The sequence below is a fragment of the Lutra lutra genome, chromosome 6, assembly GCF_902655055.1.
Source record: "Lutra lutra chromosome 6, mLutLut1.2, whole genome shotgun sequence".
NCBI lineage: Eukaryota > Metazoa > Chordata > Mammalia > Carnivora > Mustelidae > Lutra > Lutra lutra.
Genome location: NC_062283.1, coordinates 56,665,283 through 56,690,632, shown reverse-complemented (window position 1 = coordinate 56,690,632; position 25,350 = coordinate 56,665,283). Strand labels below are relative to the sequence as shown.

The following is a 25,350-nucleotide window of genomic DNA, read 5'->3' as shown; positions in this document are numbered from 1 at the left end:
ACGTCAAAACAAATTAATGAAAGGTACTTCATTTCCTAAGCTATTTCCCATGTGGTAAAATGCACAAATTTAGTTGCAGAACAGAAAATATAAACCATCTCACTTTTCTCAGGTCTGAGGACTTTTTTAACTTAGCATTTTTTTTTGAATAACTGAAAGTTTGTACCTCTTAATCACCTTCACCTATTTTGCCCTTATCTTAACAATTTCAGGTAGAAATATTTTTTAAGATTCTTGAAAAGATTTGGCTGTTTACAAATACTTAACATAATTTGGTATGCTTATTTATTTTCATTTTTGTATTTAATATGGTAATAACAAGATGTCTTGGCTCTTCAAATATTTTGGGAAACAGAATTAGGAACACCATGCCAAAAACTAAAATAGTCTAGACTAAATATAAGATCAATACTCCATGTGCAATATAAATTTATAAATCCTCAAATTTAGCATTCAAACATGATTTTAATACAGACCAGATAGAAGAAATAGTAGTTAATATAGTTTTCTGAGACAAGAATGCCAGACTGCACTAAATATATTTGTACATTATCATTTATTACTTTATTTGGGCATCTTTTAAGCCATTTTCCCCTTCAATTCCTCTATTAACAGTGTTAATTAAAAGCTTCTCAAAGAAAAAACCAAGGTCTGTTTTTATCATACAATTTCACCTAATTCCTTTTACATAATACGCATTTTTTAAAGATTTATTTATTATTTATTTATTTACTTGAGTAGGGGAGATGCTGCTAGTTTATACACTGATCTGACATTAGAGGTATATATTCCTGATAACTAGCACAGTGTTACACTAAGTGAGGCGGAGTCTTTTTTAAGTAGACTCTGCACTGAGCGCAAAATCCGCCTGACACAGGGTTTGATCTCAAGACCCTGAGATTATGAACTGAGACAAAACCAAGAGTCGGATGCTCAACTGACTGTGCCACCCAGATGTCCCCATAACCTGCATGTTAATTGTTGGCATTTAAGAATTTAACAACTTAATCTGGCTCACCCATCCTTTTGACCACGGAAGTGGAAAAACATTCATCTTTTTCCAAAGTATAGTCTTGACTACAAAATTATAAAGTGACTATCATCTTTAAACAGATTAAACAGTCTCCCTTCAAAAGAAGCCAAGAACAGGAAATGATTATAAAATACTATGTGTTGCATTAAAATCTCACCCTTAATATTGTCTTTATAGAACTTATTGCTTTCTTCCACAGTACTAAAACCAGCATACTGGCGGATGGTCCAGGGCCTAAAGGTGTACATGGTGGGATATGGTCCACGTGTGAATGGCTTCACTCCTGGAAGTTCTTCAGGAAAGTCCTTGGTATCCCTGCTAGAATATAAAGGCTTTATGGAGATCCCTTCTGGAGTGTGCCATGTTAAGTCTTCTGGGTTTTTGCCTTTCAACTGCTTTTTAGCCAGGGCAGCCCATTCTGGATGAAGGGGTTGTCGCTGATGCAGAAGTCGCCGCCACATAAGCCTGGATCCTGGTGACTCTTTGGGCTGCTTCAGGTGGTGTGGTGAAAGTAAAAGAAGCCGAGTCTTAGCCCTCAACATGATGGAGCATGAAAAACACTCAAAAGGAACAAGAACTGGCCTAGAAAAAGAAGCAGAGTATACATGTATTTACGAAAGGCAAAATGGGAACTACTAGTGAGAAGGGAACAAAGGCGGTATTTTAGTATTATTTCATCCCTTCTCCTTTTCTGGTTTCTATATCTGATGTTTTAGAACTTTGGCCCCTCTTTCCCACAACCATTATCATTGTTCTAGTCTTCTTCCTCAATACTTTCTTGGCTGGTTTTACTGGATAGTCTCAGGCCCTCTAATCCATTCCACACACTGACACCAATGCAAATATGACCATGTCACAGTTCACACTTCACATTTCAAAGGTTCTGCATTATGTACAGGATAAAATACAGCCTCCCAATTTTTTCATTGAGAATATTTGTACACCTGTTTTATGACAGGCATTGCGTTGGGTGCTGGAGAAAAAAGTGGCGAACAAGACAGACAGGCATTCAAGGCCTCTATGACCTGATCTCTGCGTACCTCTCAGACTCATAACTGCTTTTGTCCTCTATACATTTTGTTCTAGAAATACTGTATAACCTACAGCTCCCTGCATATATCAAAGTTCTGTGACTTGCTCTTTCATCTACCTAGAATGTTTTTCTTTGGCTAATGTGGCTAAGGCATCATCTCCAATACACAGGGTTGTCCATGTGCCCGGCACTGCTGTATGAACTGTACACAGAGTAGCAATTTTAATCCTCACACCACTACCAAGACCAGTACTAATATTATCCCCATTTTACAGATGAGGAAACTAAGACACAGAAGAGTCAGCATTCAAGAGTCCTTGAATTTAAATAATATACTCACAGCTTCTCCCTGAATTCACAAGCTGGGCTAAATGGGCTCTTCGGTAATCTATACCACAGCACTGTTTCTCTGTTTACACACCTGTCATCTCCCACACTACAATATATTAGAACATTGTTCTTTTATGTTTATATGAAATATACTTAAGATGCATTTTATATTATACAAATATATGTATAAAATTTTATATAAATATATATGTATATATTTTTCTGCTAGTTTATACACTGATCTGACATTAGAAGTGTATATTCCTGATCACTTAGTGTTACACTAAGTGACTAGGTCTGATTTCATCATTTTACAGATATAGAAATTAAGATCCAGAGAAATAAAGGAATAAAGAAACTTAAACAAAATTCCATTCTTCATCTGAATTACTAAATACATGTCAGAGTCATACAACCTCAACATATAGAGCCTAGTATTTTAAAAGATTTTGAGATGCAAATTCTATCAATATATTCATCATGCCATATAATGTATAAAGTAACAAGTAAAGTGAGCATAAAATTGTATTTTCCATACCATCTCCTACGTATCAATTTAATGAAGCTTAAAGAAACAGGAATACCCAACATTTGTTAGGGGATTATGAAACAAAAGACATAAACCATTGATGGGAATATTAACTGCCATTACTACTTTGGAAAGCAAATTGGTAGTATGTACAAAAGTGTCAGAATGGATTATGCTGTTCCACTGAGGAACAATACTCCTGAGAAAGTTACTGTGTAAAAATAAATGTTTCCTATAGTTTTACTTGTAATAAAGAAAATTTAGAAACATGTTCAATATCTAACAATGTAGGAATAAGTGAATAGTCTATACAAGTGATAGAATTTTCATGTAGCTATTAAAATATATTTAGGAAATAGACAAAACTAATCTTTAATGGCAGAAGTCAGAAGAGTGGTTACTTGTGGTGGCTAGTACAGAAAGGGAGTGAGAGGTGCTTTGGGGTGATAGTCTTCATCCAAATGGTAATTACAAAGATGTACTATGTTTGTGGAAATTCATCAAAATGTACAATTGTGATATGTACACTTATCTGTAAATATATTATACCTAAGTCAAATTTAAAATATGTTCTGCATAGTTTAAAAAGGAGATAGGCTCAAAAAAGTATTCAGTAAAAGAATCAGGATAAAACACTGTAAATGCAATATGTTCAACTGGGTAAAAAGTACACAGAACAAACTCTAAAGAGAAATACAAGACAATTGCCAATACTCTTTTAAAGCTTCTATGATTTTTATTCTATCATATCCATGGGGTCCTTGTCATCCATCTTCTTGCAAGCATAAACTACATGTACCAGCTTAAAAAATAGGTGAGAAAAATAATACATGACTGAACCATTACAGTGGTTTTGGGAGGATGGCGACACGGCCTCTGAGGCGAATCTTCTTTCCAGCAGTACTTCCCAATTCCCATACACCACTCTAAAAGTGAGGGGTCGGTGGAGAATCTAAACCCGAGGAGAAAGTAGAGGAGGGCTGGGTGCCGTCACGGTGGGAAGCTAAATACGGAAGCTGGCAAGAGAAAAAGGACAGGCTCAGAGGACAGGGTAAGTGGGGAGAGAGGAGCCAGAAGAATGGAGAGAACTGAAGGACTCACGTATCCCGAGGTGCACAGTCTTACTTACTGGCCGACCTGTCTTGGCCGTCGGCTGTGGGAGAAGGCGGCTGGACTTCGAAGACCCAAACCCCGCGAGGGAGAGGTCCACACAGCCCAGCTCCCCACTGAGCTTGCGCAAAAGACTGTGCAGGAGTCAAGGGGCGTAGGCCGACAACGCCCTCCCCGCAGCCAATCTCATCGCGCTCCCATGGGCGCGCTTCTGATGACGTTAGGGATGTACCGAGAGGCCCGCCTCTCCCCACAGTTGCTTCCGGTTTCTACCCGCCCACTTCTGGCTTCCTTCGCTTTCAAAGGGTTGGGCGGGAATTGGTCTGACTGTAGCTCCCTGGAGGACTGAAGAGGCGTCTTAGGTGAGTAGTGAAAGCTTTTAAACTGCCGGTGGATCCAGCTTGAGGCATGGGCTTTGTGGCCAACGCGATTGTGGCCGACTCCCCGGCTTGTATCTCAGAAGGGTGAGGTGATTTTCCAGATCTGCCCTTCGGGACCAAGGATTGAAGTATTTGATTTCGCGAGGAGGCAGTGAAGCCCCGCACATGGTTCCTGGGGTCTTCCCTCCTTTCCCCAGATCATCCTCATCCCGGTTCTTTTTCCTTAATCTCCCCCGGCCGCCCGTAGTGAGGCCAAGTGCAGCCTTAGAGGTTAGTGTCTTCGGGCATTGACGTAATTGCGGTCGGCAGCGTTGCTAGCCCGAGGCACGTATCGGGATGTAAACATCGGGAGGTAAACATCGCGTTATTTGTGTTTTGCCAAACTTGGTGCTTGCTCTGTGTGCTTACATTGAGGCCTAGGTTGAGCGACTTGGTTCCCATTTATTTCAGTAAGCCGATAAGAAAATTAAGAGAACTTAGGATGCCTCCCTGTTTCTTACAGACTAAGGAGTAAATTCTTTGCTGTAGTACATAGTCTGGCCTCAAACTACCATTCCAATCTTGTTTCTGTCGGTTACTCCCATACACGTTCAAGTCTCGTTGAATTTTCCCTGTGCCCGAACAGAACAGTTTCTTTTCAACTGTTCTGCCATCAGGCTTTTGCTACTTTCTCTTAAATACTTCATTCTTGGTCCTTCTGGCTAAATATTTCAAAATGTAATTCCGTGTTACTTTTTTTTTTTCCCTGAGTGCCATATATCATTACCCCCCCACACACACATACACATCAATTTGAGATAGTCATTCACTCATCTTTTATAACTTTTGCCACATGATATATAACTTTATATAGTAATTGTTTTCATATCTGTCTCTACCCACTGTCACCGGGTTGTGGTTTCCTGTGGATCTAAAGCAGGGAAAAATGTCTATCCCTTTTACATTTGCATTAAAATTTCTATTTTAGTTCCTCTACAACTGGCCGGGTAGTGATAGAAAATTTTGACTCCTAGTTATTGAATTCTTACTATGTCCTAAGTGTTGTTCTAGGCACTTTATATATTCTGTACAAAATTTTAGCATTTAATGTTGGTGCTTTTAACTTTAAACCCTTTTACCAGTAGGGAAATTGAACAGATTTACTTGCCTAAGGTAGTATGGCAGAGCCAGAATTTGGAATCAAGCCATTTATCCTTATCCCTGACTTGCTCTTGGCAGTGGTTCTCAATCTGAGGTGCTTTAAGGCCAGGAGACATTTAATAATGTTTGGGTTGTCACACCTTGGGGAAGGGAGGGTACTGGCAACTAGAGAACAGAACTGCTGCAGAACACCTTACAGTTCATGGGACAGCCTCCACAACAAAGAGTTATCCCATCCAAAATGTTGATAGTATCAAGCTTTAGAAACTTTTTGTGCTATGGTTTATTGCCTCAAGTAGGTATGAATGAAAATGCTGCATCTTGTATTGCCGGTAGTAAAGGACCAACCTTTTTTTCTTTAATTTTTAATCAGCCACAACTGATTCTTTTGTACAATTCAACTAAAAATTAATTGCTAGTCAAACCCATAGAGTATGTAACACCAAGAATGAAGAAGCCTTACTTTAAGCTATAGACTTTGGGCGGTAGGAAATGTCAATGGAACTTCATGAATTATAGCAAATGTACCACTCTGGTGTGGGAGGTTGGTAGTGGAGAAAGTTGGGATAATGAGGGGGTACAGGGGGTAGGTGGGAACTCTATATACTTGCTGCTTAATTTTGATGTGAAAATAAAACATTTCTAAAAAAAAAAAAAAGTGGTGAGTTGTTTGTTTTGCTTTGTTTTAATGAATTCCTGGGGGCTGGGGCACCTGGGTGGCTCAGTTCGTTAAGCGACTGCTTCGGCTCTGGTCATGATCCTAGCGTCCCGGATGGAGTCCGGCATTGGGCTCCCAGCTCCACTGGAAGTCTGCTTCTCCCTCTGACATTCTCCCCTCTCATGCTCTCTCTCACTCTCTCTTTCTCAAATAAATAAATAAAATCTTTAAAAAGAATTACTGGGAAAATGACATTTAAAAAGAAAAAAAAACAATTATTTTATAATAAGATGCAACATACATAAAATTGTTGCCAAATTACGATAAAAATTTCTAAATGAATACTGTCAGTTTCTATATTTAAAAGGACAATAGTAGTTTGTGAGTCATATTTAGAGTAGCACTAAATTACAGGTTATTGAATAAAGAGTATCAAGAAAAACTGATTAATAGAACCAAACTATAAATAAGTGCCAGGTGACAGTTAGACACCAGAAGCACCCACAGACTTTTAGAGTAGAGTGGAGTGGTTAGGAGGCATGGAGAGCGGGCCGCTCATGCTCTGAGAGGGTGGGCAGAGACAGGAAAGGAGAGCAGTTCAGGTAGAGAGCATAGTGTATGCGTTACTCAACGTGTGTTTGGAGAATCATCAAATCTAGCTAGAGAGAGAGAGAGTCTTATAAGGAGTAGTGAGAGAGAAGTATGGAACACCAGGCAGAGCTAGATTGTTAAGAACTGTAAATGGCATGGTAAAAGAGTTGGATGTTGTATGGTAGGTATTGGGGAAGGATTTTTAATTTTTTTTTTAATTAAAAAAAAAGTCATTTATTTTGTTCCAGAATTTGGAATCAGAAACAACTTTGGTTGTTTGGTAGGGCTGACTCATGTCTTTTCCTTGCAAGGTCAGCTGCAGCATACTGGCTCAGGTATATGTACCAGGCTGGCAAGCTGGTACTAGCTATTGGCTGGGAGTTCAGCTGGAGCTTTTGCTGGGGCTTTCAGTTCCTCTCCATATTGGCCTTCGTCATAGCATGGTAGCTGGGTTCCAAGAGCAAATACTCCAAACATGAGCGTGTTGCAGCTGCTGGTCTCTTCATGTTTAGGCCAGTAAACTGGTCCAGAATCATTTTCACCATATTCTACTGCTCAAATAGCTACAGAGTCTGCCAAGATTTAAGATAAAAGGACATAGTCTCCATCTCTCAATAACAGGAATAAAAAGGAATTTGCAGCATTTTTAATCTACCAAATGGAGTTAGGACTAAATTTCAGCCCTCACTTGCTCCCTCACCTTCTTCATTGAACAACCTGTACAGCTATATGTATGGTAGCCCTTCAAGAACTGTCATGTGGATTGGTTTTTAAGTCAGGGAAGAATAAGGGCATGGATGCCACGTTGAAAGAATTAGGCATCTTGGGAATATAACACAGGCTGGGTGTAAAGTACCACATTGTTCAAGACCAGGGTAAAGTGTAATTTACCAGGGCTTTTTGTAACTGATCTTACATGTAGTCCCCAAGTATAGTGGTGATCTTTCAATTAATTATTCACCACTATTTTCGTTAATGTCACTGAAAAAAAAGGTTGAAACTTTACCTTTCAAAATTTGAAGAAATAGATTTATCCAAAGTATCTCCTTTATTGTCTCTCAATCTGCATATATAAATTATTAATCTAATTATCTCTGAATTTTTAGAAAAGGAATGGTGACTGGTATGTATCTAGTTGTATATGCCTAGAAAACATATATGTGGGGGGTGTATAAAATGTATATACTACATATATGTATGTGTGTATACAGGCATACCTCATTTTATCACACTTCACAGATACTTTGATTCTTATAAATTGAAGGTTTGTGGCAATCTTATATCAGCAAGTCTTTTTTTTTTAAGATTTTATTTATTTATTTGACAGACAGAGATTACAAGTAAGCAGAGAGGCAGGCAGAGAGAGAGGAGAAAGCAGGCTCCCTGCTGAGCGGAGAGCCCGATGTGGGGCTCGATCCCAGGACTCTGAGATCATGACCTGAGCCCAAGGCAGAGGCTTTAACCCACTGAGCCACCCTGGCACCCCAATCATCGCAAGACTTTTTTTTTTTTTTTTAAAGATTTTATTTATTTATTTGACAGAGAGATCACAAGCAGGCAGAGAGGCAGGCAGAGAGAGAGGAGGAAGCACGCTCCCTGCTGAACAGAGAGCCTGATGCGGGGCTCTATCCCAGATATCCCAGATAGAGGCTCTATCTCTATCCCCTGAGATCATGACCTGAGCCGAAGGCAGCGGCTGAACCCACTGAGTCACCCAGGCGCCCCCATCAGCAAGTCTTTTGACTCCATGTTTCCAACAGCATTTGCTGACTTTCTGTCTGTTACATTTCAGGAATTCTTGCAAGATTTTAGAATTTTCCATTATTATAATATTTGTTATAGTGATCTGTGATCAGTGATTGACTTGCTGAAAGCTCAGATGATAGCATTTTTCAGCTTTATGTATATTTTTTAGACATAATACTATTGCACACTTAGTAGACTACTGTATAATGTAAGCATAACTTTTACACACAAATCAAACCAAAAATTTCATTTGACTCACTTTATTGCAATATTTGCATTATTGTTGTCATCTAGAACAGAACCTGCGATATCTCTGAGGTATGCCTGTACATATGCACACCCGCGTGCGCACACGTGCACACACACACACACACCCCTCCATGTATACTGTACCTAACTTCTAAGCTTTCTATTCCTTAAGGTCTAATGCAAGAATAAACATCCTATTATTCTGTTCCTTATAACAATAATGAATTTGGTGATAAAGGACTATTAGATATGGAAAAGGAGTCATTTTAAATGTCATTGACAACATTCACACTTCTGTGCCTGTTTTGTAATTTGTGGAAGGACAGAATAATCAGTATACTTCTGTGCTTTTTAAAAATGCAACCGCAGAGTTTTAGCTTAAATTCTTATGAGTGACTTTTCCACTTGAATATCCATAGCATAGATTCGTAGTGTGGATCCTAAAGATTATCTCCTTTCATCTTTGGCATAAGTCGAATGAGAAATCTATTAGGCTTAAAATAAAAAGACCTGAGTATTAATATTCAAGTTAATATTATCTGTGACCAGAGTAAAACAATTCAATATTTTATATTTCCATTTTTTGGATCGAAACATGGAGATAATGTTATTGTATGGGGGAGTATAAAGTAAGAGATGCAAAAGAACTTTCACATGATTTTTTAAAAGCCATAAAAATAGAAGAAATTTCTAGGAATGAAACTGAATTAGATACACTTACTTTAATAATAAGCAATGATACTTGTTTTAAAATATGTTTAAATGTTCTAAAAACAATATTTCCCCAAAACTTTCATTATGATTTTTTTAAAGAATATTTGGAACATTTATAGGTAGTTCTTTTTTTTTTCTTTTTTTTTATCAGAGAGAGAGTGAGCACAAGCAAAGGAAATGGCAGGCAGAGGGAGAAGTAGGCTCACCACTGAGCACGGAGGGCCCAATGTGGCACTAGATCCCAGGAACCTGTGATCACGACCTGAGCTGAAGGCAGCCACTTAACTGGCTGAGCCACCCAGGCATCTCTATACATAGTTCTTTTTAACAAAATATTAGGAAAGCTTAAACTTATTTTTGTGTCCTTTTTATCTTCACAGATTTTTTGAAGCACTGTTATAATTGTTCTGTTTAGATCAAGATGTCTAGCAAAGCAAGTTCTTCCAAGAAAAGGTCTCAACAGTTAAAAAGAAACCCAAAAAGAAAAATTGATGATGAGGAAGTGGAGTTACCAGGGAAAAAGGTAATGAAAATACCGAGTTAATCTTTCAGAACTTTTTGATTAAAAATGTCATTTGAGGAATATGTGAAGACTAAAGGTCAGTTTGAGTACAAATTATAATAATTCATATCATTATGTGGGAGCTATTGCAACATAATTTATAAAAATTCTTAGATGAAAATTGTTTATTTCAATTTCTAAAGATACTAATTATAGAATTCTTTGTTGAGGAGAGGGTCATGGGACATTGGTAAGGTGTTTGAATGTGAAGACTAGGAGTAAAGTGTGTACACTTTACTTGAAATCTGTCAATTGGTGGAAGAGGTTTTTATTAACAGAAAAATTACCTTGGGAGGAATGAGCTTCTTTCTGCCGTAATTTTGCCTCTCTTGCAAAAGAATATTTAAAATGTAAAAAATTTTGTTGTGATTTATCCTATATTAGGCAATGCCTGTGTTTTTTGCAGGTAAAGTATATAACACTATTTCATAGGCAGAATGACTGAAGATTTCTTTAACATATTCTTAGACACAGGGCACCTAGACGTCTCGTTCAGTTAAGCATTTCACTCTTGATTTTGGTTCAGGTCATGGTTTCCTGGGTAGTGGGATCAAGACCTGAGTAGGGCTCTGCACTCAGCAGGGAGTCTGCTAGAAAGATTCTCTATCTCTGCTCCTACCCCCAATTGTGAGCTCTCTTACTCTCTCTAAAATAAATAAAAATAAATCTTAAAAAGAAAATTATTGGAATTCTATTGTACATTATTACCATTGTCCAGAAATTGTTTTAGTATATCCTCTGCCTGTGAAATACATACCCTTTCTCTGTAAAAGTGGCAATATACTTTTTCTGTCTAGCCAGAAGATAGATGAATACTCTTCAACATACATGACAAATATATTGCAAAAGCAGTGTCTTTTTATCTGATGTTTAATTATGTGTGCATGTTTTTTTTCTAGGTTAGAAACACAGCAAAGAATAAAAATCCAGAGCATCTGCTTACTGAAGGTATTTATTTTCCATATCTTATTTGTCTGTCTCAAGCTGCCTGTATTCATGAAAAAATTCTCAGCTTCTTGTTTATGAGTTGTACAAAAGCAAAAGATAGTAGGGGCTCCTGAGTGGCATAGTCAGTTGAGTGTCTGACTCTTTGGTTTGGCTCAGGTTGTGATCTCAGGGTCATGAGATCAGAGCCCCACATGGACTCTGCGCTCAGTGAGGAATGTGCGAGTGTGCTTGGGACTTTCTCCCTCTCCCTCCCCACCCCACCCCACCCCACATGTGTTCTCTCTGTCTCAAATAAATAAATCTTTTTTTAAAAAAAGCAAAAGATAGTAATAAAGCTATATTCTCATTTTTGCAAGAATAAGTAATATTGGTTAGTTAGTAATTTTGGTCAGCTGAAATTTTACTTACCGCCTCAATATTGAGTAAGGTTCTAAACTGATAAGTACTAGAGAAAATCAGTGTCCCACAATCTGAATTATTACTAATCTATGATATATAGACACACCTACTGATTTCTCTTTAAAACAGATATACTTCTATCCTACCACTATTGCATAGATTAGTTTGGGGCTACTGTCTGCTTTTGTTTGTAGTAAATTAATTTGGAGTGGTCATCTTTCCTTAAGCATCACTTCATTTAGGAATTCCCTCTCTCTCCTCACCAACACCAAGCTAGGAAGCTATACTTCCATAGTTCACAGTGTACTTTTTCTTTTGTAATGTTTTGAATACCTGTAATGATAATTATTTAGTTTCCCTTCTCTCCAAAACTAATCGTAATATGAGCCAATAGTGTATCTCCTTTGTTTATCCCTTAGAAGTAGAACAGTACCAATAACCAAGTAGACCCTGAATATTTTGTTCCGGTTGCCATTCAGTGTTTGGTAGAAATAGCTTTCTAGTCTTCTTAGTGAAGCTCTTTAATTTAGGTCATTTCTGGGAATCAGACTTTTATATTGAATCCTAATAATTGTAGCCTGCTTCTTCATTTAGAATTGCCTTGAGTTTGTATATGCAGTATCAGCTAGTAGTATTTTAGTTAATATAACATTAGACAGCATAATCATGCTCAACACCTGGCATATTATGTCTATGCAATAAAAAGGAAATTTAACAGTTTATGCAGTTTCATAATATTTTGATTCTCATACTTCTATTAGCTTTTTAAAATAAATTTATACTTGAATCACTTTTTAAGTAAAAACATAAAACTTCAAGGTTGACCTAGTCTCTTCTTTTACCAGTAACAGGACAAACAGAGCATACTAATCTAAAACAGGTTAGGATAACATCCAACAAGAGAAAAACCTGGCAGCCTCTTTCAGAGAGTAGTAGAGAGCATTTGCAAACTATGATGGATTCAGTAATAATGTAAGTATAAAAGTTTTCCATTTCACCCTTGATCTCTACTTATATGTTTCCCATAGAAACATATTTCCTTAGAAACATTTCTTTTTAAATGTCATTATTTATTTTATGGTGATAAGGTGTTTTTCTGAAGAATATAATGTCTTTTGATGCTGTTAGCCTTAAGCAGGAAGTCATTGTTAATTTCAGAAGCTTAGGATTCCATCAGTAAAAGAAAAGTGAAGTCTGTGTTGCATGACCTGCTACCTGTAAACTTTAAACTTGTTCTGTCACTAGGGCTACTTTAAGAAGTTGAGTTCCAGGGGCGCCTGGGTGGCTCAGTGGGTTAAGCCGCTGCCTTCGGCTCGGGTCGTGATCTCAGGGTCCTGGGATCAAGCCCCGCATCGAGCCCCGCATCGGGCTCTCTGCTCAGCAGGGGGCCTGCTTCCTCCTCTCTCTCTGCCTGCCTCTCTGCCTACTTATGATCTCTGTCTGTCAAATAAATAAATAAATAAAATCTTAAAAAAAAAAAAAAAAAAGAAGTTGAGTTCCAGTTGACACTTAATATGTAAGCTACCATAGTGGGGATCAAAGAAAATAAGACAGGATTCTGCCATCAAGAAGCTGAACTCATCTAAATTAATTACAATTATAGAATGCGATAAGAACTTTATACCTTTGCTTAAAATTGTATTTGAATAAATAAATGTGTGAAACAAAAATAAATAAAATAGTAGCAAGCTATTTTCATTACGTAAAATTATAATCCTGATATCAAAACCTGAAAAAATAGAATATATGTACAAATACATACCCTGAAAACTGTTAAACCCCTTTCACTAATAATATAGATGTAGAATTACTAAACTAGAAATAGAATCCAAATGTATATCTAAAGAATAATTAACACTAAACAAATAAAATTTAGTTTAGGAACCCAAAGATTACTTTAGGAAAGCTGTCAAAACAACATAACAGATTAAACTAGGAAAACATAATGTGATATTTTAATATCTGTTCTAAACCATTTGCTGGATTCAATACTAATTCCTTATTTAAGAATAAAACAAAACAAAACAAAAAAACTCTTTAAAGAACAAGAATGTAAGGATGCTTCCTTAACATGACAAAGATTGTCTATCTGGAGCCTACAGCAAGTATTCTGCATAATGACAAAATCCTAGAGGCTTTCTCAGTAAAATCAGGAATAAAACTTGGGGAGGAAAGTGTATTTGATATAAAATAAAAAGTGGTTAATTCTGCCTGGCTAGCGAGGAGGGGCACTTGAAAGAAAGCGGGGGGAAAAAGTAAACACATTATATTCACTGTGTTTCAAACTAGTATTCATTCAATCTTTTTTTTTTCTTTTCTAGAGCAATTTTGAGTAATAATGTTAGAGAAAATGAACGAGTTCAGTATCATCTTAACTATCTGAAGAAAAGGTAATACAGTTATGCAATAGAATTTTTTTATAAAATATAAAAATATACTTTTAAAATAAAATTAGTGAAAATCTGATCTGTTCCTATGTTACCAGAACAGACATTTGTGGGATATAAATTTTTTCTTTCATGTTGGGGTTTTTTTGTTGTTTTTGTTGTTGTTTTAAGAAGGTGAATGACTTGAAAATATATATTCTAAACTGCTGCTGCATGCAGTTATGAAGTAAGTTAAGAGAATTTATTAAAAAGATGAGTCTGAAAATCACAAATGCTACTTCTACAGTTCATTTTTTTGTATTGGGATTTGAAAAGATATTTTGTCAACTTTAACTCCGTCTTCATTTTTAGCAATTTGAAGTTAATGGTTTACCATTCTTATCTGAGATTTACTCCATTACTGTTTTTTCACTTCAGATATTATATTAGATTATTTTCATAAGCAGCCAAGTGTAATTTTCCAGGGTATTACTGATCTTCATCTTGTGGCAATTCACAAATGGAAGTTTCTTTTCAAGTGCTTTTAAAGTCACACTTCTGCCAAAGATATCAGTGACTACTATTTGCATAACTTCTTTTCTTTTCTTTCCTTTTCTTTTCTTTCCTTTCCTTTTCTTTTCTTTTCTCTTCTTTTCTTTTCTTTTTTCTCTTTCCTTTTCTTCTCTTTTTTTCTTCTCTTTTCTTTTCTTTTCTTTTCAAGATTTTATTTATTTACTGGAGAGAGAGAGAGAATGAGCAGGGAAAGAGGCAGCGGGAGAGGGATAAGCAGGCTCCTGATAAGCACTGAGTGGATCCCAGGACCCAGAGAGCATGACCTGAGCCAAAAGCAAAGCTGCTTAACTGACTGAGCCACCCAGGCACCCAACTTTTTATTTTCTTCTTTTTTTTTTTTTTTAAAGATTTTATTTATTTATTTGACAGAGAGAGATCACAAGCAGATGGAGAGGCAGGCAGAGAGAGAGAGAGGGAAGCAGGATCTCCGCCGAGCAGAGAACCCGATACGGGACTCGATCCCAGGACCCCGAGATCATGACCTGAGCCGAAGGCAGTGGCTTAACCCACTGAGCCACCCAGGCGCCCCTCAACTTTTTCTTTTCATATCTTAGTTTCAGGTTTGCCTGAAACTAGTAGACTAGTTTCTAATCTAGTCTAGTTTACTAGTTTCTAGTCTAGTCTAGACTAATTTCTAGTCTAGTAAACTAGAGCTAGTAGACTTCTTGGGAAGTCTGAGCAAAAATTCTCCTTACTTTAAGTATAATTTCAACAATAACAAAACAGAAAGGGTGGAGGGGAAGGGGAGTCTGTATAGAGATTGAAGAGATTGAGGAAGATTGAGGAAGAACTGCTAGAAGAAGACCTGCAACCTGCTTATGGGAATGACAGTCTAATATTAAAAGGGAAGGAGTGTACTAAAAAGCCAGTGTATAAGCTAATACATAATAAAAGTGTAGCTATTTATTGCCTTTTAATAGAGAACAAATAAGTCATATTTGGTGTGTAAATGAGAATATTTTAGTACAATTAGATTTGCAGGATTCTTAAAAAATCTTATTAAAATAGAAGTGTAACATGAATACACCCTACTCTGTCAACAACACCTAATCATCTTTCATAACATTTTTCTATAGAGCAGACTTTTTTAAAGTATGTTTCTCTAAAAATTGTAGTGTCTAACCCATTCTGTTTGACTAGCAACCCTGTTTTGTTTGTCTGATCACGAGTCTGCCCAATAGAAAAATGTTATGAATGATGATTAGGTGTAGTTGATGTATTCATGTAACACTTTTATTTTAATAAGATTTTTTAAGATTTCTGCAAATATAACCTCTGTTTACAACATGTAGAATAGTGAGTGACCCTTTCACAGATTTAACTTGATAAACTTTTAGAAGAAATTGTTCATAAATGGATCATTATTTTAGTTAATAAATCAAGAATTTATCCCTCTTAGGAATGGTTATACACACACTTTTTTTTTTCTTTTTTTTTTGGACAGACAGATCACAAGTAGGCAGAGAGGCAGGCAGAGAGAGACAGGAGGAGGAGGCAGGCTCCCTGCTGAGCAGAGAGCCCGATGCGGGACTCGATCCCATGACCCTGAGATCATGACCTGAGCCGAAGACAGAGGCTTTAACCACTGAGCCACCCAGGCGCCCCCACACATGTTTTTATTATTATTATTTTGTAAAGATTTATTTTAGAGAGAGAGAGGTCATGGGCAGAGGGAGAGAAACCCAAGCAGACTCCATGCTGAGTGCAGAGTCATACGTAGGGACTTGATCCCAGGACCCTGAGATCATGACCTGAACTGAAATCCAGAGTTGGGCACTTCAGCGACTGAGCCACCCAGGTGCCCTACAAGTTTTTATTCTTAAATGTGATGCCCTTCCTAATGATTGGGTTACTGAGGTTTGTCCCAACAGTTTGATGAAAATTATGATTGGTACAGCTTTATATTACCTGCTTCTTTCTTTTTTCTTTATAAAAAAGAATATTTTGAGTAAGATCCTAGAAAGATGAGTTTTGTTTTCCACTATTCATACCTGCATCTTAAATAGTAGGATTTTTGAGAACCCCAAAATACTGCTATTAAGAAGAAGCAACCAAATTTAGATTTTCCTCCTTAATCTCTTCCTCCTGGAATCTAAGAATTCAAGCTTTTAGGAAAGCTGTATTGCTTCTTGCTACCAGTGAGGGTAGTGATAGGTTAGTTTCCATTGGCAATCTAATCAACCCAGTTTGAAGGAAGATTTTATAACCTTGCTATATTTTGTTAACTTTTCTGTTTTTAATTTGTTTTTTTCTTTTCTTTTTTTTTCTTCTATTCTTTCCTTTTGTTACATATTTAGAGAGGATTCCTTAACTTTAATATTGCACAGTATTCATGTTGATTGTCCTTTTTTTTAGTTTGACTAATATGCAGTTTTCTTTTTGTTTTCTTTTTTTAAAAAATTACATATAATGTGTTATTTGTTTCAGGAGTACAGGTCTGTGATTCATCAGTCTTACACAATACACAGCCCTCACCAAAACACATACCCTCCCCAATGTTCATCACCCAGCCACCCTATCCCCCCCACCTCCCTCCCCTCCAGCAACCCTCTGTTTGTTTCCTAAGATTAAGTCTCTTGTGGTTTGTCTCCCTCTCTGGTTTCATCTTGTTTCATTTTCTCCTCTCTATGCCAGCTATCCTCTGCCTTGTTTCCTAAATTCTGCATATCAGTGAGATCATATGATAGTCTTTTTCTGATTGACTTACTTTGCTTAGCATAATACCCTCTAGATCCATCCATGTCTTTGCAAATGGCAAGATTTCAACTTTTTTATGGCTGCATGATATCCCATTGTGTTATCCATTCATCTGTCGATGGACATCTGGACTTTTTCCCTAGTTTGGCTATTGTGGACATTGCTGCTGTAAACACTGGGGTGCAGGTGCCCCTTCAGATCACTACATTTTTATCTTTGGGGTAAATACCCAGTAGTGTAATTGCTGGGTCATAGACATGTTGATTATACTTTTAAACAAAGCACTTTAATCTTAACATTTTATTTGCCTTAAACTCTGTGGGACTCATTTATCTTTAAAATCATTTTTAGAGTAACTAATACAGAGTTTCTTTTCTTTGGTCATATTATCTAAGACAACTAAAATATAGAGTTCAGTGTCATAATTATGACTTATAGCATAGTGTTTCATCTCTTACCCAGCTATTCACAATCAATGATAGAATTATGTGCTATAATAGTCTAGGAAATATATTCAGAAGATACAAGGAATGTTTTATTTTAAAATATATTTAAATGAGGGCGCCTGGGTGGTCAGTTGGTTAAGCGACTGCTTTCGGCTCAGGTCATGATCCTGGAGTCCCACATCGGACTCCCTGCTCAGCAGGGAGTCTGCTTCTCCCACTGACCTCTCTCATGTTCTCTCTCTCTCTCTCTCTCACAAATAAATAAATAAATAAATATCTTTAAAATATATTTAAATGAAATTATATAAATATATTTAATAAAATTGATTAGTGTGTAAAACAGAAATTTCTTCTTTCATGAAACAACTTAAGTGCCACATGATTTGAGGTAAATCTTAATAACTCAAAAGGCTAAAAGGTAATGTGTCACGGCTTTTTAATGGGAGAGTCACTGCTAATGTTAGCTACTGTTTATAAAAGAATATGATAGCCCTTGAGAATATGAGGACAGAAAAAAGATGGGAGCAAACACAATTCAAAACACAACAAAACAAAACAAAATAAAAATAGTTCTTAAAAAAGTAAACATAATTTTTTTTTTATTATTCCTAAGATTGCTACAACTATGTGAAACCCTTAAAGTCCCTCCCAAAAAGCTGAAAGATTTAACTAACGTGTCAAATCTACTGAAAATGGAAAGAGCACAGCACAGAGCTAATGAAGAAGGTCTGGCATTATTGCAGGTATGCAATTTGAACAGGGAGTCCATAATTAGAGAGTTAGGAGAAAGAGGAAGAGAATAAGAAATTTTTTTAACTATCATGATATTCTCTGAATAATAAATACTAGATCTTAGAACAGGGTTTTCATTAAATTCTTCTTTTATACTAACTTATTATCGTATGGCTAACATGTAACCAGGGCTTTCTGTGTTCTAGGCACTGCTCTAGGCACTTGTAGTTATATCCCTTAATTCTCAAAACAACTTCAAGAGGTGTGTGCTGTATGATCTCTTTATACAAATGTGAAAAAGAGACCTATTTTTAGCTGAACCTTAGACAAACTGCTTAAAGTTATGATGTACACCTTAGTCCAACTGCAGATTCTGATTCTCAGTCATTATCTTGTAGAAGATAATGGGAGATAACATTAGGTATTATGACTAACTTCAGGCTTGTAGTTAGTGGATACTTGAACAGTTAAGAGAAACAAACTTACAGGGCTTATTAAGTAGTTATTAAGACTAAAGTTGATTAGACTATATATCCCTTAGCCATTTCAAAGTAGTTTGTAGATGATGGTCCTTAGGTCTTTGTTAGCAATTTAGAAATGCAGGATTGGTAGTAGTTTATGCAAGGAATGCATCCCCAAGGATTTCTAATAATTCAAAAATCACAATTTATTCCAGTTTTTCCATATGATTGAGAATAACAGTGGGTGCATTAGACTCTGAGCAACAAATTTACATATATTATAAATTAATTACATATATTATAACTTATGTGTATTATAAATTAATAAATTGCATATATTATAAATAGAAACTCACTTCCTAGTGTGAGGTTATATTGAATTTTTATTCCTGTTACTACTTTTCAAGAGTATATTTTCAGTGCTGACACTAGTTCCACCATGTAATGAACAGTTGGATATCACTGACATAGGTTTTTTTTTAATTTCAGCTTTATTGGCTAAAATTATAAGATATTCGAAGTGTACATTGTGCTGATTTGATATATGTACACATTGTGAAGGATTCCCTCATCTGGTAAATTAACACATCCTTCACCTCACATTATTTGTTTTTTATTTTGTGTGTGTTAAGAACATTTAAGTTCTTTCTCAGCAAATTTTAAATATACAGTACAGTATTACCAGTTACAATCACCTTGTTTTTCACATAAGATCATCACATCTCGTTCATCTTATAGCTGAAAATTTATACCTTTTACTAACCTCTCCCTATTTTCTCCCCTCCCCAGCCCCTGGTAACCATGTTCTTACTCTTTTTTTGTGAATTTGACTTTTTTTTAAAGGTGATTTTAAAGGTTTTAAAGTGTGATCATGGCAATTATCTTAATATTTAATACTTGAGTAAGTCATTTGAAAGTGGTCAGAGATAGTAAATGATAGTGTGATCTTCTGTACTACTGAGGGGCATTTGTTTTCTAGCAAAAAGCATAAATCTAGTTAAATGAAAAAAAATTTTCTATCCTCAACACTTCTGACACCAAATGTGTGGATTTTCCACGTATAAATCAGGTGTTGCCATTACCTGTTCCTCATGTTCAGTGATTTGCTAGCCTCCCAAGGTGTTCCACTAACCTGAAAGCTCTCTGAATCCAGTGTTTAGAATTTTTATGAAAGCTTCATCATGCAGGCAGAATTGATTATTGACTAAATCTCCCCTTCCCAAGAGACCAAGGAGTGGGGCTGAAAGTTCCAACCCTGTAATCGTTGGTTGCTTGCTCTGGCAACCAGCCTTCATCCTCTCTGAATCATTCATTAGCATAAACTCTCAGGTAAGGTTGAAAGAGGCTTATTATGAATAGCAAAGGATACCACTGTGTCACCCCAATCACTCAACAGATTACAAGGATTTTAGAAGCTCTCTGCCAGAAACCAGGGATGAAAACCAAATACATATTTCTGATATCACAGCATTACAACAGTCTATGGTTTGCTTGCTTGATGGCCAGTTACTCAGTGGAAGCACTATTTGCATTTTGGGCACAAGTGTTCTTCACTGGCCTAACAGAATCTTTGAACTAGGAGTTTTTAGGTATTGTCTGTATCCATCAATTTTCTGTTATGTGCCTTACTTACAACCACTACCTTTTCCCACAGTAGCCTAGAACTGTTCTTTGGGGTGACGTCAAAAACCTGTATCAAGGGGCGCCTGGGTGGCTCAGTGGGTTATGCCGCTGCCTTCAGCTCAGGTCATGATCCCAGGGTCCTGGGATTGAGCCCCACATTGGGCTCTCTGCTCCGCAGGGAGCCTGCCTCCACCTCTCTCTCTGCCTGCCTCTCTGCCTACTTGTGATCTCTGTCTGTCAAATAAATAAATAAAATCTTAAAAAAAAAACAACCAAACCCCCCCCCAAAACCTGTATCAACTAATAACAGTAGTTGTATTCATTGAGCTCTCTCATTCAGTGATGGTGCTACAGAAAAGGCAGTCGTGAGCACTGTCTCTGAGACTGAGAAGATGGTATAGGAACTGGGAGGGCTTAGGTTTTTGATCTATATGGACCTCCGCATAAGAACAGAGCCATAGGATTTCACAACCAGAGTTACCATAAGAACATATAAAAATAAGGACAAAAAATAGCAATCCACAGATAACAAAAGCATGCTAAAAGCGTGTGTTCACAAAACAGATAAACACTAACCCAATTCTTAAGCAAACTGAAAGAAATTCAGAAAAACAGTAGAGGGTTTGGAAAAAATCATAAATCGGCATTAGACATACTAAAAACTGAAGCCACAGAATTGAGGAAAAAATTACAAGTAAAAGAAAAAGCTTTTCAGATACGGAGACTGCATTAGAAGAATTAAAGCAAATGTAACAAATAAATGCTTAAAATAAATAGTAAAGGAGAAAATTTTAAGAATCAAAGAAACTTTTTTTTTAAAGTTGAGAAAAACTGACAAAGTAAAAGCTCAGCCTAGAAGATATGGCATAGGTATAGTAGGACTACCCAAAGAAGATAACCAAAGAAATGGACCAAAATATTTTTTTTTAACTACAGTGGAACTTTTTAGTCCTTATATTAACTTTTCTTTATTCATTGTTGTTATTCATTCCCTCTATAGTGGGTTGAATGGTGTCCCCAGAAATGATATTCCCAAGTCCTGGCCCTGGAATGTGCAAATGTGCCCTTATTTGGAAAGAGAGTCTTCCCAGATATAATTAAAGATCTCAAGATGAGATCATCCTGGATTATCTTGGGTGGGTCCTAAATACAAAGAGTCAAGTCCTTAAAGAGACAAAAGTGTCCTTAATAAGAGAAGGAGACATGGAAGAAAAGGCTGTGTGAAAAATGCAGAAATTGGAGCAAGCAGCCACAAGGAAGGCTGGGAGAGGCTGGAAGAGGCAAGAGAGGATTTTCCCTCAGAGATTTCAGGGGGAGCACTATCCTGCCAACACCTTGCTTTGGATATCTGCTCTCCAGAGCTGTAAGAGAATAAATTTCTGTTTTCAGACACCAAGTGTGTGGCAGTTTTGGGGCAGACACAGTAAACTAATACGTGTGGTAACACACATTGGTATTGGAGAGAACTCTCTAAAATCCAAAAACCAAGTCACAGAAAATTCAGGACCAAGGAACAGGTTAAACCTGACCCACAGATTCTGCAAAGCAAATGATCTAGTTTCCTGTACAAATCAATAGGAAAGAACAAAAAAAAAAATGGACTGGAAAACTGTAGATGAAAGGAGACTTTATATGCACTTCCTAGAATTAGAATGGCCAAAATCAAGAATGTGGACAACAACAAAGGCAGATGAGGATGTGGAGCAACAGGAATTCTCACAGCTGGTGGGAAATGCTAAATGATACAACCAGTTTAGAATACAGTTTGGCAGTGTCTTACAAAATGAAACCTCTTCTTACCACATGATACAGCCATCTTGTGCCTTGGTATATTATACATGGATGTTGGTATATTATGCATGGATGTTTGAATATTGCACATGGATGTTTGTGGCGGCTGTATTCATAATTGCCAAAAGTTGGAATACCAAGATGTCCTTCATTAGGTGAATGGATAAATAAATATGGGATATCAGACAATGGAATATTATTCACCACTAAAAAGAAATAAGCTATCGGGCCCTAAAGAGACATGGAGGAACCTTAAGTGCATATTATAAATCACAAGTGAAAGAAGCAAAACTGAAAAGGCTCCATACTGTATGACTGCCACTATGTGATGAGTTAGAAAAGGCAGAACCGGAGAATAAAAAGATGAGTGGTTCCCAGGGGTGCGTAGTGGCTTAGAGACAGATAGGCACAGCGCAGCAGATTTTTAGGCCATCAGTCCTTGGGCTCTGCTGTATTCACACGGGTCTTCCAGGATCTCTGACTGTAGCAGTTTTGCTGAGTTATGGAGGAAATATTCTTGTACATGGGTTGTATCTCCTTGTTCCATGGAAATTAAATCTCCATGTAATGAATTAGTATGTTGGTAAATTAGCTTCTCGGAAGTTTGTTTTGCAAAAGGAAAAAAAAAATACCAGTTTCTTCTAAAAATTTTTCAATATATGTGGTATTTATGAAATCTGTATATTAATACCTATTTGGGTTTTATTTAATACTGTATTTAATTTAAAACATTAACTTTCTGATCTCTTACTCAGGAAGAAGTAGATAAAATAGTAGAAACCATTGAGTCAATGACTGGGAATATTCAGAGCCTAAAGAACAAAATTCAAGTTCTGACAAGTGAGGTGGAAGAAGAGGGGGAGAAAGTAAAACAGGTAACTGTTTAATGATGCATATCTTGAGTCTGGCTAAGTTTTTTAATGCTTATCTCTCAGCAAGACAACTTTTGAATGTAAGAAGAGAGAAATCAGCCTTTTGAAATAATCTGTAGCTTTCTTTTTCTACTTTAGATGTTTCAAATAGATAGTGGGATCCTCTGTCTTCCAGAACTTTCTCAGAAGAGTCTCAAAGCACCCACACTTCAGGTAAATTCTAATTTGCCATATCAGCTGTATCATCAATTGTGAATTGCATATATAAAACCATAATATCCTTTTACTTTTTCTAAAGACAAATGAAATCTATGATATGTTTGTAGGCAACATTATTTTTCTGACTTGACAGAATAGTTTGAACATCTTATTTTGTGAGCATCTTTCATGTGGATCTCTCATTCTTGTCAATAATTGTATAACATTGCATTGTACCATACTATAATTCGTGAATTACTGGTGGAAATAAATGATTTTTGCAGTTACAAATAATGCTCAGTATTGCTTGTATATGTATCTTTAGATATTTGTGTGGTCGTAACTGTAAGGTAGATTTCTGGAAGTAAATTCCAATAGTTGAGTTTGTTTATGCTTCTAATAATGGCCTATAACTCTTCATGAAATAATGTTGTGTTATTTGTAGCAGACTATATACTATACTGGTCTCTGTTTTCACAGGTTCCGAGTAGCTATTATGGTATAAATGCTTATAGTGGTAGAAAGTCTTCAAGTTTCTAAAAAAAAAAACTTAAAATAGTCCTATCTGTAATCCATTTAGAATGAAAGGAAAGGGAATAGACAGAGGTAAAACAGAATAATACAAATTTGAAAGAATAGGAATGAGTTGATGATTACTGAGATTGGGTGATGAGTATATAAGGTTTAGTGTACCATTCTCTCTAAACATACATTTGACATTTCTCATAATAAAAGGTTAAAAACTATTTATATGGGTCAACATGGTCAAAAGGTATAAACTTGCAGTTATAAAATCAGTCATGGGGATGTAATGTAGAATACAGTGACTGTAGTCAATAACATTGTCTTGTATATTTCAAAGTTGTTAAGAGAGTAAATCTTAACAGTTCACATCACAAGAAAATTTGTAACTATGTATGGTGCTAGATGTTAACTAGACTTACCTTGGTGGTCATTTTGCAGTATACTCAAATATCACATCATTGTGTTGTATACCTGAAGCTAATATGGTGTTATATGTCAATTATATCTCAGTTTTTAAAAATTTTAAACTAATTGTACTATTATACCCACAGAAAGAAATTTTGACATCAATTCCAAACCATAAAGCTCTGCTGAGAGACTTAGATGTTCTCCATAACTCATCCCAGATGAAGAATATGTTAACTTTCATCGAAGAAGCCTATAAGAGACTGAATGCCCTTTAAGAGTTTTTAAGACTGTTCTGTATTAATTTAAAGTTTATGAGATTATAAAACATAGCCTATCATGATACCACTGAAGCTGAGGCTTCTTTGGGATTTATTTTCAACATACACTTAAAATTAGCCTCTGTAGATCTATTAGCATCTAATGTAGTCCTAAAAACTGTTTTTAGTAGTTGTCAAATCTAGGAACTCACATTAATGTTGCTGTTTCTCCGGTAGTTTTCCTGAGCTGCACTTTAATGATTTACAATGGCTGAGTGGAGTTCTTTTATTGATTAGTGCAGAGGAACTGTGATACTATAATGCAATATATGTAAAGTGTATAGAGTACCTAGCACATAAAAACACAATTGTTTACAATCATTATTATTTAGCTCATGACTTGCATTTTCTGTCTGGTCATCTGGAACTTGAGAAATCCCCAAATGCTTTTATTCTTTTACATAACCCTTTAGACCTTTTGTGACATAATTAAGATTTGCTAGGTATCTTTACCTTTGGGAGGAGTATGAACATTTTATTTCTTTGGTTGGATTATTGAGTAGATGATGAATATTTTCCATTGTCATCAAAGCATACTTTCATTTAAAAGGAACCTAAGCACATTTATTCCCTTAAAAGAAAAATCAAACAAAAAACCCCTTTCTGTAAACCTTTTCTCATTGTAATAATGTTAGGAATTAGTTGGACAGTTAGGTGGTCTGGACCAGTGTCCCCAACAAGAAAACATGGAAACAGGACAGCTAAGACAAAACAGTACAAACATCCTATTTTGCACTAGCGTTTTGTTTTGCAGCCTTTGTAGAAATGACTTCTGCAAGATGTTCTAAAATGAAACAAAGCATCTCACTATCATGAGCTGGGGCAGTTAAGACATAAGTCCCCATATGTTAGCCCAAAAAGGCCATCAGCACATAAACATTAACCTAATAGGTAGACAGATGCGTGATCAAAGCCCTGA

At 36.4% G+C, this 25,350-nt stretch overlaps 2 protein-coding genes across 6 annotated transcripts in view; one reads left to right on the top strand and one right to left on the bottom strand.

The window, feature by feature from the left end:
* MMUT (methylmalonyl-CoA mutase) overlaps positions 1–4,195 on the bottom strand; it is a 33,089-nt gene extending 28,894 nt beyond the window's left edge. Inside the window, exons 1-3 of one of the 5 annotated variants that reach the window (XM_047733461.1) lie at positions 4,055–4,162; positions 3,772–3,941; positions 1,191–1,615 (exon numbers count right to left, since the gene is read on the bottom strand). In XM_047733461.1, coding sequence (XP_047589417.1) covers positions 1,191–1,575 — 385 coding nt within the window. In that variant the 5' untranslated portion in view covers positions 1,576–1,615; positions 3,772–3,941; positions 4,055–4,162. Of the gene's footprint in view, positions 1–1,190; positions 1,616–2,406; positions 2,503–3,771; positions 3,942–4,054 lie in introns of those variants that run through there. The other 4 variants (XM_047733462.1, XM_047733458.1, XM_047733459.1 and 1 more) reach the window with 4 other exon arrangements.
* A 76-nt stretch (positions 4,196–4,271) lies between these two features.
* Positions 4,272–25,276, top strand: CENPQ (centromere protein Q). Its single transcript, XM_047733469.1, has 9 exons — positions 4,272–4,397; positions 9,894–10,036; positions 10,975–11,023; positions 12,268–12,394; positions 13,744–13,812; positions 18,118–18,247; positions 22,867–22,986; positions 23,122–23,196; positions 24,258–25,276. The coding sequence occupies exons 2-9, from the start codon at positions 9,935–9,937 to the stop codon at positions 24,387–24,389; spliced, it is 804 nt and encodes a 267-aa protein (XP_047589425.1). The 5' UTR covers positions 4,272–4,397; positions 9,894–9,934; the 3' UTR covers positions 24,390–25,276.
* The last annotated feature ends 74 nt before the right edge of the window (positions 25,277–25,350 follow it).

Bases quoted from the DNA above. Each gene is read 5' to 3' on its own strand.
- CENPQ (XM_047733469.1), top strand. From the start codon at position 9,935: ATGTCTAGCAAAGCAAGTTCTTCCAAGAAAAGGTCTCAACAGTTAAAA. The intron at 13,813-18,117 runs GTAATACAGTTA...ATTATTCCTAAG, and splicing joins CTTAACTATCTGAAGAAAAG to ATTGCTACAACTATGTGAAA. The intron at 18,248-22,866 runs GTATGCAATTTG...TCTCTTACTCAG, and splicing joins AAGGTCTGGCATTATTGCAG to GAAGAAGTAGATAAAATAGT.